We start from the raw sequence: 15,845 nt of genomic DNA, 5'->3' as shown, positions 1-15,845 counted from the left end.
ACCAAACCCAAACCTAAGGCTTGACTGGTGGATTCAAGAGGTTAAAGATCCAACATGGCTTGTTCTAGGTAACAATGTCACAGCTCTCCTCAAAGAGCTCTGAGACATTAACAGCTTAAAGAGATTGGATCAGCTGGACACCCTAACTGAGGACAAGTTGTTACTCCAATGTAACAAACAATGGAAGTTTCATAGAAACCAGCTAATGAGAACCTAACATTTCTGTGCAGGTTACAGTAAACACCTGATTGCAAGTCAGGCATTTTTGCCAAACACAGAATGTCAGATGTTTCTGTAACAGGCCTGAACACATGCTTGGAGAGAAAAACACACACCAGTAATTACAGCCTCTCTAAGACAAAGACAAGCCTGAATGTACTCGAAACGTTACCGTCGGGGTCTCTGAAACGCCCTGCCAGGCAGATCAGCCGGTTCTGGGCTGCCCCCTCTGAGGAAGAAGGACAGTCGGGTTAATCGTTTCAAATTCACTCAAATTCAAATTTGTAAAAACAAAAAAATCTGAACAGAAAATTGTAGTTCAGCAGGAGATGTAGACCCAGAGCATTCTGAACCATGTTGTTCAGTTTTAAAGCACTGAAGACGAACTGTGTACTGTAGCTTGGAATCCTCATTAACTGGACCTGTCACTTTTGTACTTTTAGTCTATATGAAACACGGACAGCACTGAAGTCAAGAAGTTCCCTTCAGCTGCCTCTCCAATCTGTGCTTAATGTCTTGTTTTGTCAGCAGTGCCACACTTCCATGGATTCTTTTGTTTACAGCTTTTATGTGTGTAATCGATTCAGTGCTCGGGAATATACAGGGAGTGCAGAATTATTAGGCAAATAAGTATTTTGTCCACATCATCCTCTTCATGCATGTTGTCTTACTCCAAGCTGTATAGGCTCGAAAGCCTACTACCAATTAAGCATATTAGGTGATGTGCATCTCTGTAATGAGAAGGGGTGTGGTCTAATGACATCAACACCCTATATCAGGTGTGCATAATTATTAGGCAACGTCCTTTCCTTTGGCAAAATGGGTCAAAAGAAGGACTTGACAGGCTCAGAAAAGTCAAAAATAGTGAGATATCTTGCAGAGGGATGCAGCAGTCTCAAAATTGCAAAGCTTCTGAAGCGTGATCATCAAACAATCAAGCGTTTCATTCAAAATAGTCAACAGGGTCGCAAGAAGCGTGTGGAAAAACCAAGGCGCAAAATAACTGCCCATGAACTGAGAAAAGTCAAGCGTGCAGCTGCCAAGATGCCACTTGCCACCAGTTTGGCCATATTTCAGAGCTGCAACATCACTGGAGTGCCCAAAAGCACAAGGTGTGCAATACTCAGAGACATGGCCAAGGTAAGAAAGGCTGAAAGACGACCACCACTGAACAAGACACACAAGCTGAAACAAGACTGGGCCAAGAAATATCTCAGGACTGGTTTTTCTAAGGTTTTATGGACTGATGAAATGAGAGTGAGTCTTGATGGGCCAGATGGATGGGCCCGTGGCTGGATTGGTAAAGGGCAGAGAGCTCCAGTCCCACTCAGACGCCAGCAAGGTGGAGGTGGAGTACTGGTTTGGGCTGGTATCATCAAAGATGAGCTTGTGGGGCCTTTTCGGGTTGAGGATGGAGTCAAGCTCAACTCCCAGTCCTACTGCCAGTTTCTGGAAGACACCTTCTTCAAGCAGTGGAACAGGAAGAAGTCTGCATCCTTCAAGACAAACATGATTTTCATGCAGGACAATGCTCCATCACACGCGTCCAAGTACTCCACAGCGTGGCTGCAAGAAAGGGTATAAAAGAAGAAAAACTAATGACATGGCCTCCTTGTTCACCTGATCTGAACCCCATTGAGAACCTGTGGTCCATCATCAAATGTGAGATTTACAAGGAGGGAAAACAGTACACCTCTCTGAACAGTGTCTGGGAGGCTGTGGTTGCTGCTGCACGCAATGTTGATGGTGAACAGATCAAAACACTGACAGAATCCATGGATGGCAGGCTTTTGAGTGTCCTTGGAAAGAAAGGTGGCTATATTGGTCGCTGATTTGTTTTTGTTTTGTTTTTGAATGTCAGAAATGTATATTTGTGAATGTGGAGATGTTATATTGGTGTCACTGGTAAAAATAAATAATTGAAATGGGTATATATTTGTTTTTTGTTAAGTTGCCTAATAATTATGCACAGTAATAGTCACCTGCACACACAGATATCCCCCTAAAATAGCTAAAACTAAAAACAAACTAAAAACTACTTCCAAAAACATTCAGCTTTGAGTTTTTTGGGTTCATTGAGAACATGGTTGTTGTTCAATAATAAAATTATTCCTCAAAAATACAACTTGCCTAATAATTCTGCACTCCCTGTATTTGTTAAAACATGTCCTACTAACACCGCTGAACGAAGCGCCGAATGTGCATGAATTCTTTTGGTGACGTGGCAAACACACGAACGCTCTGCTACTTGATTCTAACCTGTTGCCAAGTCTCTTTTACACTGCTGCAAATGCACCAATAAAATCACTAACATCAGTTTCACGTTGGCACTTTTCATGTCTCTCATTATGTTTTGCTCCACATGGTGGCTGGTCAGCAGTCCCACACTGCCGTGAAGGATGGACTGAAGTCTAACATTGTTGTTGCAGGAACATAAATACTGATGTTTCTTACACTCCTTCAGTCAGCTGTTGAGTCTGCTTGTTTTCATTCTGCCAAACTTGGAAGCATGAGTGGATAATTGCCTATTTACAGTTGATGATAAAATCATTAGTCTCTCCTGTCAAGTGTGAGACTTACGAACTGATTAGCATCAGTGGGGCCAATGATTCGGTGTGAAGTCCACGCAGAAGCTCAGATTCATCCTGGGTCGTTATTTCTTTATACTCTTACAATTTAGTGCTGCCTTACAAAACAGCTTGTCTTGAAATACGTGAGGACTATTTAAGTGTGTAAATGTCACCTGGCTCGAGAGGTCAGAAGAAACAATGTATGAATAGTGCTGCAGCAATGTGTGTTTCATGGTTACTGCGAGACTCACCATGACATGAAGGTAGCTGCACATCTGCAGCACACACTCCAGAGTCTCCATCATTTGCTCTCGGCGGAGTGTGCGGAGCTTGCTGTGACCGAGGGATTCGTTGCTTTCCACCTCACAGATGGTGGCCTTCAGAGCAATGGAAGCACACTGTACCACACTCATCCCTGCAGAAACACAGAGGGCTGCAGGATAATGGTGCTTCTAAGCATAACTGCAATCAGTTGCAGACAAAAACAGGAAGTGCAGCTTTCAGGTTTTTAGTCACTGTGACTGAAGTTTTGTTGTCTTCTGTTCTCGCGTGCTTTGCTCTTTACACTCATTTGTGTTAAAGATGAAAAAAGGAAACCTTGTTCTATTCTAGTTGATGACAGTTGGCTAGTCAGTCATGGCTAACCATGCTGTAATGACTAAAGCCATTAAATAAACAAGAGGTCACTGTTTGTGGATTTTAAGCACTGCCAGATGTCTTTCTTTGGCTTTGTTCTACAGCACATGAGAGGAAGCCACAAAGAAAGTGCTGCTGTTTAAAGACGGACATGTTGCTGGCACACTAACATAGAAGATCGTGCAATGACAAAGGCGTCTTTGGCATCAAAGCTCTTACTTTTCTCTCTCTTAGTTCTGTGTTGTCTTCTTATATAACCATGTTCTGCATTTATCGTCTCATTATGTTTTTGAAACAGTGATACACGAATAAAATGATCTGAAAGCTTTAAAGATTTGAGGACTTACCAGAGTTATCAGTAGCTTCGACGTCCACATATATGCCATCCATCATTGCACGCATTAGAACCTGTTAGAAAACATTTGAATACATCTGGATTGAATACAGTAGATAAGAAGCAAAGGTTGATCAGCCCAAACTTGACGCCATGCATCAAAGTACAGCCAGAGCTTACATTACAGCACCACTCTGGAATTCAGTGAGCCCTTTAGCCTGAGCCCTCTGTCATACATGTTTGTACTGTGAGGACAGACTTTAGAAAAATAAAAATACGGCAACTTTTTAAATATCTTTAACAATTTGCACAGTGAACTACACAACCTTAATTTTTCATCACAGCTGTTTTCTAAGCCTCGTCTCTGACAGTAACTTGTAATGCTTCTTGACTTGCTTGTAAACTGTGCAGAAAGATGGGACACAAAAGCAAAAGCCCAACAGCAGACGTACTGTCACACAGTCAGGTTCTTTCTCTATACAAGCAGAAATGATAACGGCTCTGACCTCCAGGACTCTGATGTAGCCGCTCTCAGCGCTGAGGTGGAGGCATGATTTTCCTGCGTTGTTCGTCTCATTGACGTTGGCTCCCAGATAGATCAGATCGGCCACCATCAGGTGGTGGTTGTGTTTTGATGCATAGAGAAGAGGAGTCTGAACAGAGAGCAAAGGAAAGCATGAAGCTATGAACTGAACATGTTGGTGCAGAACGCACTCAAGTCTTTGAATAGTTACCATGAATGTGGCTGCAAAACAATATCTAGGAACAAGACGTTGTGCAAACTGATGGAAGACTTAGTGGTTACCTGTTAATTACATACTGATGGGTAACACCTGATATGGACCTTAACATGTGCAATAACACACAGATAGAACAGTGAAGCTGAATACGTGCAGCTCTGTACGCAGGAGGTGAGAGGAGCGTCACAGGGAGTCATGGTGGTGGTGGTGGTGGTGGTGGGGGGGGGGGGGGGGGGTGTCAATCATTCTCCACTTAAACCAACGGCAAAAATAAAAAGTATACGAAAGCTTTTTGAAATACAGCGATGAGTCACATATGTGCCTGAAGAATCCACACGTTCTCACTTCCAGAGTGTAACATTTTACGCTAGGTATCGCCGATATGTTACGCTTCTGCGCACCCAACACTTCCCTAGATTACCAGATCGGAAAAATGAGGAAACATGAGAACCATTTGGAATGAATCTACACATGTACGTTCGTTTTAGTTCAATCGTTTGGGAAAACAGTATGTAACGTGAAAGTGCTGGTTACGTTTAGGGATAAGGTTATGGTTAGTGCTGGAAGACGTGGCTGGAGCGTGCGTTACTGCGGGAGCGTCATTCTCCTGGATTTCACCCGGCGCGTAGCATAAGAACATGGGCGGTCAGAGTGCACTATACAGGTCATCGGATGTTCAAGATGGGCTTTACGTCTACCAACAACTGCTCACACTGCCAAACCAATTCACCGGACAATTATATCCACGCTCTTTGGTTCTGTCCACCAGTTCAGAAGTTTTGGCGCGAGATATGTGAAGACTTATCGAAGTGTCTGAAATGTAACATTCCAACTTCCCCCTTAGTGTGTTTGTTGGGCAGCTTAGATAATGTCACTTCAGAAAAGAATATAGCCCATATGGTTTTCACTGCCCTATGCATAGCCAAGAAAACAGTCCTCATGAACTGGAAAAATAAAAATAATCTTAATTCTAACCAATATAGAAATTATCTATTAGATTACATTAGTCTTGATACAGCCTCTGCCACCACATCAGATCAATTGCTCTGGGCTCCTTTGATCAGCTCCATCACCTAGTGGGGGTGGGGGGTCATAGTTTGGTCCCGCCTTCACTGTTGTGATTGGTGTGGGGGTAGGGACAGGCTTAGGGCGTCGGGGGGTTCCCCGGAGGCATCTTCCTTGGGGGGCTCAACCCGGGGTAGCGGTCATGTCCGGTTAGGGGCTCTGTTGGCTCTCCGGTGACTGTTTCCTCGCGGCTGCGTGTAGCGGGGCTAGGGGAGGGTCTGTGCTGACGGACGTGGGTTACTGACCTGGTAGCCTGTCTGCCCCTGGGTGGGTCCGGGATGGGCGTGAGGTTCTGGGGGCGCTCCGTCTCTGGGCTGGGACCCGGACCGGGCCTCGGGGGCTTGGGTCCTGGTTGGTGTGTTGCCGGGGTTGTGGGCAGGTGGGTGCATGGGGGCCCAGCCCTGGAGCAGGGTGCCGCCGGTGCGTCGAGCCACCTGGGGGGCTCTTCAACTGGTGGGGGAGATTGTCACACCTTGCAGGAGCTTTCCTCTCCTCAGGAGCTGCCTCTGCAGGAGGGGGAGATACAGGAGAGGTGGAGGAAGATCTCAGCCTGGGTGTTTATTGTCTTATGTAGTCTGGAAGAAGAGTGGATGGTGGGGTGGGTGCAGTTTTCTCTGTGGTGGGGTTGGGTGGACTGTCCCGGGCTCTGTGGGGCCGGGAGGCGCTGCTGCACTGGGCCCCGGTCTGGATGGGCCTGGGCCCCCTTTCCCTGGCGGGTCGCGGAGTATGGGGGTGCCTACTGGGGTCAGCAGGGGAGCTGGCCCCAGGGAGGGGTTACCTGCCCCTCCCTTCCTTCCCTCCCCATCTCCAGCTGCCTCCCCCTTCCCGCTCCACCACAACCACCCACACATGCAGGGCCTTGGAGTAGGGGTGTGTCACCAGGGTGCAGAGGAGGCTACCCCCCCCCCCCCCCCCTCTGTCCCCTTCTGGCTGCCTCTGCCTCAATTTTATCCCACAACTTAGACATTCACATTACTCACACTCTCATTACACATACATATAGGATCTTGGGGGTGGGCACGATACACGGACTCCAAATTACCATCAGGGTGTACACCCCACCCCTGGCGTCGTTGCCCACCTCTCAATGTTAAATACACTTAGACATTGAGGGCTAGCAGGAGGGACTATGCGCTTACCTGCTGCTCTCTGGCAGGTAGCTCCATGCCCTCCTGGGTTTTAAATGCACCTTAGAACACACATGCATCAACACTACAATGAGCAGGTGGAGGGAGGTTTGGAGTCTTCTCTCACCCCCATTCTCTGCGACCTGCTGGAGCGGGGGGGCTAGGAGGAGGAGTTGGCCGTCCGACTGCGGTCTGGAGTGTGGGGCCTCCCTGCTGCTGCGGAGTCGGGGCGGTCTGCCTCCCCCCACCGCAGGGAAAAGGTAACACCACCTGGGTCTGGGTGCAGTTCCCCCTCCAGGGGCAAAGGTACCTGGACCCGGTTTGTAGAGTACGCTTGGGGAGTGTGATCGTGTGTACAGCGTCTCTTTATGTCTGTCTCCACGTTGGTTGAGTGTGGAGTAAGTGCATATGAGAGCATGAGGGAGGGAATGGATGTTTGTATCTGTGTGTGCCTGTATGTCTGTGTCTATATGTCAGGTTGGGTATCAGACGCCACCTCTCTGGGGACATCTCAGGCCCTCCAAGGTTTGGAGGCCTATCTCCCCCTACCCCCTACCCCCTCCCTCAGACATCGGTGCGTTGGTGGTTCTTTGTGTCCGGGGATGGGCGTCCAGGTACACGCCGGCTCACTCCTTGGCGGCCGCTTATCGGGGCCTGGAGCCTGGGGCTCGCTCGGGCCACTTCGGAGGTGGGGTGCCCCCGGCCTCTCGGCCTGGGGCTCGGTCATTCAGGCACGGCTGGCTGCCGGCGGAGCTCACGGGCGCGTCACTGCAACTCCCCCTGGCTTCTGCTCCGCGGCTGCTGAGTGAGCCCTCATCTGGGACTCTCCTCAGCTCTTTCTGGGACAGTGGCGCGGCTGCCCCTCTGTTGGTCTTCCTTGGTCTCTTGTGTTCTGGGGGCCTCTGGATGTCTGGAGTTTTGATCTCCTCCATACCTGCTTCATGCCCTGGAGGACGGGGCTGTGGCCCCCCCACACCCTCTAGCAGATCATTACATGAAGGAACCTTTTAAAAAAACAAGCGCGTCCATGCTCACAGGTGTGCACACGGGTGATCACACCCACAAACTACACCCTTTTTGGCTCCTACCTCAAAGCACACTGTGTTCTGTTGATCTTATGTGCTGCACAATAATGTTTAACATTTAGTATTTACTGTCATATTCCCATATATCATTGTGATGTTGTTTATTCTATTACTCTTGTTCTCTTCTGCTTGTTTTCTTTTTTCTTTCTCAGCAGGTGATCCAGGTGATTGATATATGCATTTTTTTTAATTTTTTTTTTCTCTGCCCGTTCTGTTGGTTTTTGTTTTTTGCCCTTCTCCCCCGTCCCTCTTCTCAGCTGTTTCTCTTTCCCTCTTTCTTTCTCCCCTTCTTTCCCCCAGTCAAGTCTGTCCCGTATTTAGTAAGTGAAAATAAAATAAACAATAAAAGGTGAATCAAATGGACCATTACGGCAAGGCTGGGATGGTCAATTTGGTAAAGTAAATCCGTTGGGCATCTTTCTTTGCCTTTAGACAATAATTCTGATGCAAAAGAGCCAAACAGGACAGGCAAAAAAACCCCAAAAAACAAACAAACAAAAAAAACCAAAAACATGGGCGGTCACCTGTCGCGCTCCTCAGGAATGCCGTGGGACGTGACAAATCGTCATCATATTACGCCTCAGGAGGGAGAACGGGCTGGAAGAATCTTAGTTGAACAGGTGACACAGTATTAAGTTCATATTTTAAACGTCTTTATCCCCCGTGCTTGTTATCTGCACATGGCTAACAGGGAAAACCACGAGGACACATTAGCTAATGCAGGATTTCAAAGGCCAATAGCAATATTTGGTGGATTAAAAATCTGATATTTTGATATACTGGCTGGTATTTTTTCTTTGAAACAGATGAACCATTATCATCACCTACCATGTGTTTTACATCAGCTCGGATTAGCTTGGATTAGCTACTACTTGTTTTTTGTAAGTGTTCTAAATGACAGGTTGTCAAGAGGTAAACTGCAGATTTCCCCCGTTAGACAAACTGTGCAATGTCAACACTCAATTGTCATTTTCATTTATTGGCTGTTATTAATCCCAGTACTGCTGATAAACTGGTCACGTTGTGGTGTTAGCTAACTTACTGGTTACAGGCTTAAAAGCAAAGAAAAATGATGCCTGACATGTTGCCAGGCTTGTAAAACACTGGAGGGAAATGTTGTATAAAGCAACAGATAGTTGTAATATTCATAAAAATAGAAATCTGTTTACCATGCCATCTGAGTCTTTTAGGTCCAGGCTGTTGAATGTGGCCATCCTTTTAGCAATGGCAAAGCCCAGAGCCCTCTTTCCAACACATGCTACTCTGTGAAGAATTCTGGAAGGAGAAACACAAATAAGCGATTCAAGTTTTTACTGACACAGGGCTACAGAAATGGGTAAAGGTGGGTTATGGACACTTTATTTGTTTGTGTATTAAGATCTCCATCAGCTTCTGCGGCAGCTACTCTTCCTGTGGTCTGACAAATTCTTTAACAAAAAACGTTTTCATACACGAACATCGAATACATGAAATACAATAAATGCAAATGTAACTGGAGCTGTGTCTGTGTAAACTGAAAGTTTGTCTTGTGTCCAAGGACTTCTGCACATTTGAGTGAGCTTCTTTGTGTCCTCCTTGCAGCAGACTAATTAGAGCAGTGCCCTGGTGAACGTAAGTAACAGCAGAAGACAAAAACCGAGCGTGAGTTTCCAGCATGTCAAAACGCCCTTTGAAAAAAAGGAACTTAAATGTTGAACGACAACAAATGTGACCAAACTAGTTGAAGGCTGGTTTTGCAAGTCAATCCTTCAGCACAGCTCTGAGACATCAGTTACAGGATCCCGTAAGTACATGGTTGAAAAAATGAGAGAGCGATGAAAGAAGAAGATCTCATGAATCTTTGCCAAACAGAAATTTGCTGGCAGCTTGTTGACTTTGCAGAAGACACGAAATTTGCAGTTTAGAAAGCACCATCTGGATTTTTTAAAGGTGAGATCACAAGCTGAAGTTAGACAGTGGCTCTGTCTACCTTTATGTCAACACAATGATAAAAAAACAGTACATTATGTTAGTGTAGCCAACAAGCTCAAACTTTTATTTTGAAAAGGGCCCATTACCTCAATACAAACGCATACAGATTTTTTCTAAATGACACATTTGTTGATTTTCCAGTGCATCTATCTTTTTGCTGCTAAGACAAGAGATTTATAGTTATCTGCCAAGCAGAGTGAGCAAGTATTCATCCAGAAGCTTATTAATGTCTGCCAAACGGATGTCACTGAGGGTGAACATGCTAAGGGACAAGTATTAATGGGGGTATATGCATATTTTGATCCTGTGTGGATTAGAGAAAATCCCAAATAAATTCAAACGAGTGCGCCCAGCTCTTGTTTAAATTTAACTATTAATTTAAAAATCAATAGTTCAAAAGAAATCATTAAAAGCCCAGAACGTCCATGACATTCCTGCCCATGATCACTGGATGCAAACTTTTGACCACAGCTGTACATGCACAGTTTCGACTGTCAGCTCCAGCATAAGGTTCCCTGCACCGTAAAAAAAATTCCTAAAAAACAGTAATATCCCAGCAGCTGGGGCGCCAAAATAATACCAGAAAATAACTTTCCCATGAAAATACGGTTATTTTCAGTAATGACAATACAGTTTGTTGCCCTAATTTTACATGGGATTTTGCCTTTTCACGTGCTTTTAAACATTAAATTAGGAACAATTTAATGTGATTAAACAATGAAATTACCTATAAACAAAGTCAATGAATGCAGCAATATATACTTAAAGCCTCTGTCAGTGCGCCCCAGGGTGGCTGTGGCTACAATGTAGCTTCATCACCAGTGTGTGAATGTGTGGATGACTGGGTGTGTAAAGCGCTGTACAAATACAGGCCATTTACCATTAAATGTACAGAAATATACAGTTAACAGTTGGTTTGAATAATAATGGATTGCATTCATATAGCGCTTTATGAGACCCTCAAAGCGCTTTACAATTCCACTTTACTATTCCCCTCTGACCATCACCAGTAAAAATGTAAAATCAGTCTATTTATGTGAATTTAATGATATTCAAGAAAAACAGTACAAAACTGTAAAATACGCAGTAAAATACTTTTATATTACAATTACAATTTTTTTACAGTGTAGTAAAAATCTGTCCCTTTGCAGTAAAAGCTGGAACGACTGCGTGTGCAGGACCGTGCAGCCCAGCCGTCGGTGCGAGGTGAGAGACAGTGGTCGTAAACGATTTAACCTGCCTACCACTGCAGGAGGACAAACGAGTCGTAGTATCGTCTGGTTCCTTTTTGACTCTTAATTCTTCAGTCGTTTTTATATTTGTAAAATAACTGTAGCATTAGGCTAATGACATGTGTTGGCTAGCTTAAATGCTCTAGTTTGTTAAAAAGTTAAAAAGTAATCTGCAGCCGTGCAATAACGACGGCTGACTAACCCCGATCTGGTCCACACGAATAATTTACCCTCAGGGCTCTTTTTTGAAATAGTTCTGGTCAGTAGATGCTCTGCTAGGATAGATGTATGAGACTTAATGTTCAACAACAACATTTATATTTCATACTGTACATTACTGCAGTTTCATTTCACCTCTGTGTCTCCTGAAAATTTCAGCTAGTTTTTTTGCTCGTGGGCGTCCAATCAAGGTGAACAGTAAAAGCGCCTCCTCTTTGGTGGCCATTACCTTTAACATACATACAGAGACAGTCTTCTATCAAACTTACGTCCTGCCATGTTCATCAGCGGACAGCAGTTCTGCATCGCAGACATCCCTCAGCTGGCCCTCCTCTTTCTGCAGCTGTGTCCAGAAGAAAGCGCCGCCGTTCACGTTATATTCACTGTAATTCCTGGGACCAAACCACTCCTGCCTTTGTTCACCATTTTTGCTCACAATTCCAAAGATCGAGGGCGGGCAGCTGGGAAACATGAAGCCAGGAGGGGTCTGGTGGTACTCTGCTGTGCCTGGGGAGTAGGTCATGTAGGACGGGGGGCTGGGAATGATTTCATCGTACTCGTCACCGTTAAGTCCTGCACCGAGCGGAGACAGCGTGGTACATCAAGGGTGGAAGTAATTGCCAGTCACAGTCTCACTTTAAGGAGTAGCTTTAAAAAACATATTACCAGTTGGAGACAGCTGAGGAGAAACTGGTGGATCAGTGGGGGACAGGGGTGGGGGAGACAATGGGTTTCTGCTGCCAGTCCTGAGATCTTCTTCCAGTACTTCGACGATGATTGACAGCTCCTCCAGGCTTTGTGACGGCTGTTGTGTCTGAAAGCCAAAGAGTACTGCAGAGTATTTGAGCTGCTCTTCAAAATGACATGTAGCTTACAGCATACCAAAGCGTTGCACTTTGAAACCTTCTGGGTGGAGCAGAGTTCTGTCTTTTATAACACTGACCTTGACAGTTCGGCGCCTGGAGCTCGTTTTAGCTCGTTTTAAGTCTCCTGAGGAACAAAGAGTCAAGTATAAGTCAGCACACCTCTACGCAGGATGTTTGGCTTCTTCTTAAGCCAGGCCCAAAAGCCTGCGTGACACCATAACACCCCCAAACAACACTATAAATCTGCCACGACGGAAAATTCTCTTAACATCACGCATGAGATGACGCACATCCATCCAACATAGGCTAACCCCACCACTGCCAACATTTTCATGCAAAGAAGCCAACCAACCCAACACACGACCTCCTCCGTGGTGCACACTGCCGCGTTAAATAAAGATTGCACTGACCTTTGGCTGTTTTGCTGCATCTGTCCTGCATTCACACAGTTGGATGATGAAGGGATAAAAACAAAGAGTGCGTCAGTGTGAATATAAATCTAAATATAATACTATACAGAACTTATACAGAAGTCCAATTTTTACCTATTCATGCAGTATTTTTTTGACCCTACAATGAACCTAATGCAAAGCCACTTTCACTCTTTAAGCATGATTAACAGAACCTTTACTTTCAGCTCATAAACAGCCAGCACCACCATCGTGCCGTCTGAGAAGTGAGCTCACGCTGCAGACGATACATTAGATCAGTTTTCGGCTGCACATTATGAACACGGTCAGTTCTCTACCTGAGGATAAAACGGGTGTGATCGGCAGCCGGTTGTGTGCTGCTGCCTGCAGTTATCAGTTATTAAGACGCTGTTGTGATAATCTCACATTTGATGACTACAGCATGTCACATGTTACACGCACTTTCTTATTTTGCCTTGGCTTCAGTTGGTGCAGCGTTTGGGGGAACTTGTAAACCTCACTATGATTTCAGAAAACACAAGATTTCCTTTTCCAAGCAGTGAAATGTGTTTCTGTGCGGCTGTATCTTTGTCACACTTTTATTGTACGCGTGTGTTTTGAACCTCAAGCCTACCTTCAAATCTTGGCCACAGCCTTGAGTGAGGCGGATGTTTCTCAGCAGATCCTTTACTGGCATTCTGACACGGACTCCGAGGTAGACCTTGTCGTTACCATAAATGGAACGTTTGGCACCTGCAGGAAAACATGAAGGATCAGACTGCTGTGGCGCCATGACACAGAACCAGCTCTCTACAGAGCAGTGCTGATTTTCTAACACCGGAAAGTAACTCAAAATGTTAGAAAACCAGCACTGCTCAGTGTTAGCCATTGTTAATCTTCTGACTAGGTTACTTTTAAAAATATAACACTGTCAAAAGTGATCATTTAACACTCAACAGTGTCATATTTAACACATAATGACTTGTAGCTGTAAGATGTGGCCGTGCTTCACCTACTGTATGACACCTATCTGAATGTCAGTGTATCATCAACACAGTATAGCGTCAGGTTTAAATGACGGGTAACTTCTGCATTACAGATGCCAAAAAAGTCAACAGAACCTACAACATATACGCCTGCATAGAGTCGAAGAACTTTTCAAAATAAGACCGAAATGAAAAGAGCTCAGTCAAAGAGAAAGAATAAACGCAGCTCAAGTAAATACAATCAAATGAAATATGTTTTTAAAGGCTAAATATAGTTGCAATAAAAGAGAAAAAAAGCTCAATAAAATGCATTGAAGCAAACAAAATAAATAAATAGCATAACACAGACTGATAAGAGTAAAGTGGCTCACAGTGTAACCTGTACAAGCTCAGCTCCCTGCACTTTACTTTTGTCTTTTCCTCAAACATGCACACAGAACGAAGCAGGTCCCATTTAAACAACACCTTTAGATGAGTGAAGTGAATCCTCACATTCCTGTTTTTAGCAGGGTTGTCAGGACTCTAGAATTCCAAACTTTGTTCCAGTTTCCATGCCTCCTTTATCGGGCTGTGGAACAGTAAGCTTCAACGTTTAAATGGATGCAGGCTAAAGTTTCAGAGCTCTGACCTGTCACCATAGACGTCTACGGCAGGACTGAGAGCTCAGTATTAAAATAATTCACTGGAAATAAAATGTTTATTTTACCACTCTGTGCCCCCAGATTAATAATTAACCACAGTGTTATATCTGACTATTATATATTTAGATTCTTTATAGATTTCCAATCACCATTTGCTAACCTCTCTGGAGTAGGCGATCACTATCTGTGCAAAAAAAGGTTGTATGATCCATTAAACGACCCTTTAAGATTGGCCACATGCTGCCAACGTCACCCTCTTCACATGGATGCGCTGCAGAAATCTGAATTTAGTACAGCGGTCTTAAACTCGCAGCCCGGGGGCCACATGCAGCCCATGTCGGCCCTACTTGTGGCCCGTATACCGATGTGAATAAATGTAAGGCAGTTTGGCCCTTGAAGGGACTTTTTTGAAACCAATATGAGCAGAGAGCACAAACATGCTGAGGCTGTGTTCGCTCAGTGAGAGAGTCACAAACTCATGTGTGCAGTTTGATTTTGTTAAATATGAACACAATGACAGGGACCAGTGTGTTTGTTTGTTTGTTCAATGAAAGACTTCAGTTAGTTAAGAGTCTATTTATACAATATTTGAAATAAAAACAAACAAACAAAACATTTTCTGAAATATTTGTGGCTGTTTTCTTGTTTGTTTGGTTGTTTTTGTGCCACTTGAACACTAAAGTGGCCCACAGCTCGTTTGATAACCAGCTTCATGTGACTGTTTAGGCTGATTTTAGGGTCAATCCAAAAACGTAAAGAAGTCCTGGCTTCATGGTGCAGGACCAAGCTCGAAGTCTGATGTCTGTTATCGCATCATAGTTTCTCTTGTCTGGAGCGCTCTCTCTAAACAACACACGCCCAGGCGCTGACAGTAGATCAGCAAACAGTCGATCTGACGACCATGCTACATTTAAAGTCGTGTTTCTTTAGCTCAGTGTACCATTGGCTGGTTGGATATCTGTGGTAACTAGTAGTCGAACAGGTGTACCCAAAAACGTGTCCGGTGAGTTTGTAAAGTTACTACAAGCTGTTAGGAGTTCCTTAGATAAAACACACAAACAACAAAGAGAAAAGCCGAGCATCGTTCCTGTAAAAGTACAAGAGCTGCGATAAAGTCCTTTAATAATAAATGTTCTGCCTCAGAGATTTTCCTCAGAGATAAAACATCTTCTCGCCTACCTTTCTTAGTGCCTCCCACATCACGCACTGCTGCACCTGGGACAGGTGAGCCCGCCGCGGTGTCCCCCAGCAGAGCAGAGGAGTCGGCTTCTCCCCGTCTGCCCCTGCGCTCATTTATTTTGTACCGTCCTCTCATATCGTAAACAGACAAAGCTGAGTTAGCGACACACGGCTCCCACCACTGAAGCACTGACACCTGACAGCTGCTGTAGCTGGGCGGAACCTGAGCCTCGACCGGCTGCACGGCTGAGGACTCACCTGTTTGTTTGCCCACTGGCAGCTCGACGGGAACTGCACCAAAGACGATCCCGCCTGCTGCTTGATGCCCACGCCCAGCAGTGTGAATGTCACGCAGTGTTTGCATTACAGTTTTAGAGCAGGCCTCTATACCGACACTGCGCCCTGAGAGAAATGGCTACAGGACCCACGATGTTAATGTAACTGTAAATCTCTTGCTCTGATTTCGCATAGAAAGAATATGAACTCACCCTCAAGTACAGCGTTTACTCTCACCGGTTAAATAACTTGCAATACTTGAATATGAGAAAAGAAGACTAGAAAACTA

General features: G+C 44.9%; 1 protein-coding gene across 1 annotated transcript; it reads right to left on the bottom strand.

Annotated features, from left to right (window-relative positions):
• Positions 1-470: 470 nt before the first annotated feature.
• On the bottom strand, positions 471-15,644 carry LOC308401613 (uncharacterized protein; the record flags this gene model as incomplete). The annotated part of the gene is made up of 11 exons (XM_080889882.1): positions 471-1,785; positions 3,041-3,204; positions 3,773-3,833; positions 4,266-4,412; positions 8,946-9,051; positions 11,468-11,771; positions 11,865-12,012; positions 12,142-12,188; positions 12,475-12,499; positions 13,109-13,227; positions 15,281-15,644. The coding sequence occupies 11 exons, from the start codon at positions 15,642-15,644 to the stop codon at positions 1,756-1,758; spliced, it is 1,515 nt and encodes a 504-aa protein (XP_080746008.1). The 3' UTR covers positions 471-1,755.
• Positions 15,645-15,845: the final 201 nt, after the last annotated feature.

Source organism: Rhamphochromis sp. 'chilingali', assembly GCF_963969265.1.
Source record: "Rhamphochromis sp. 'chilingali' genome assembly, chromosome: 8".
Lineage (NCBI taxonomy): Eukaryota > Metazoa > Chordata > Actinopteri > Cichliformes > Cichlidae > Rhamphochromis > Rhamphochromis sp. 'chilingali'.
This window is presented reverse-complemented; position numbering and strand designations above follow the sequence as displayed.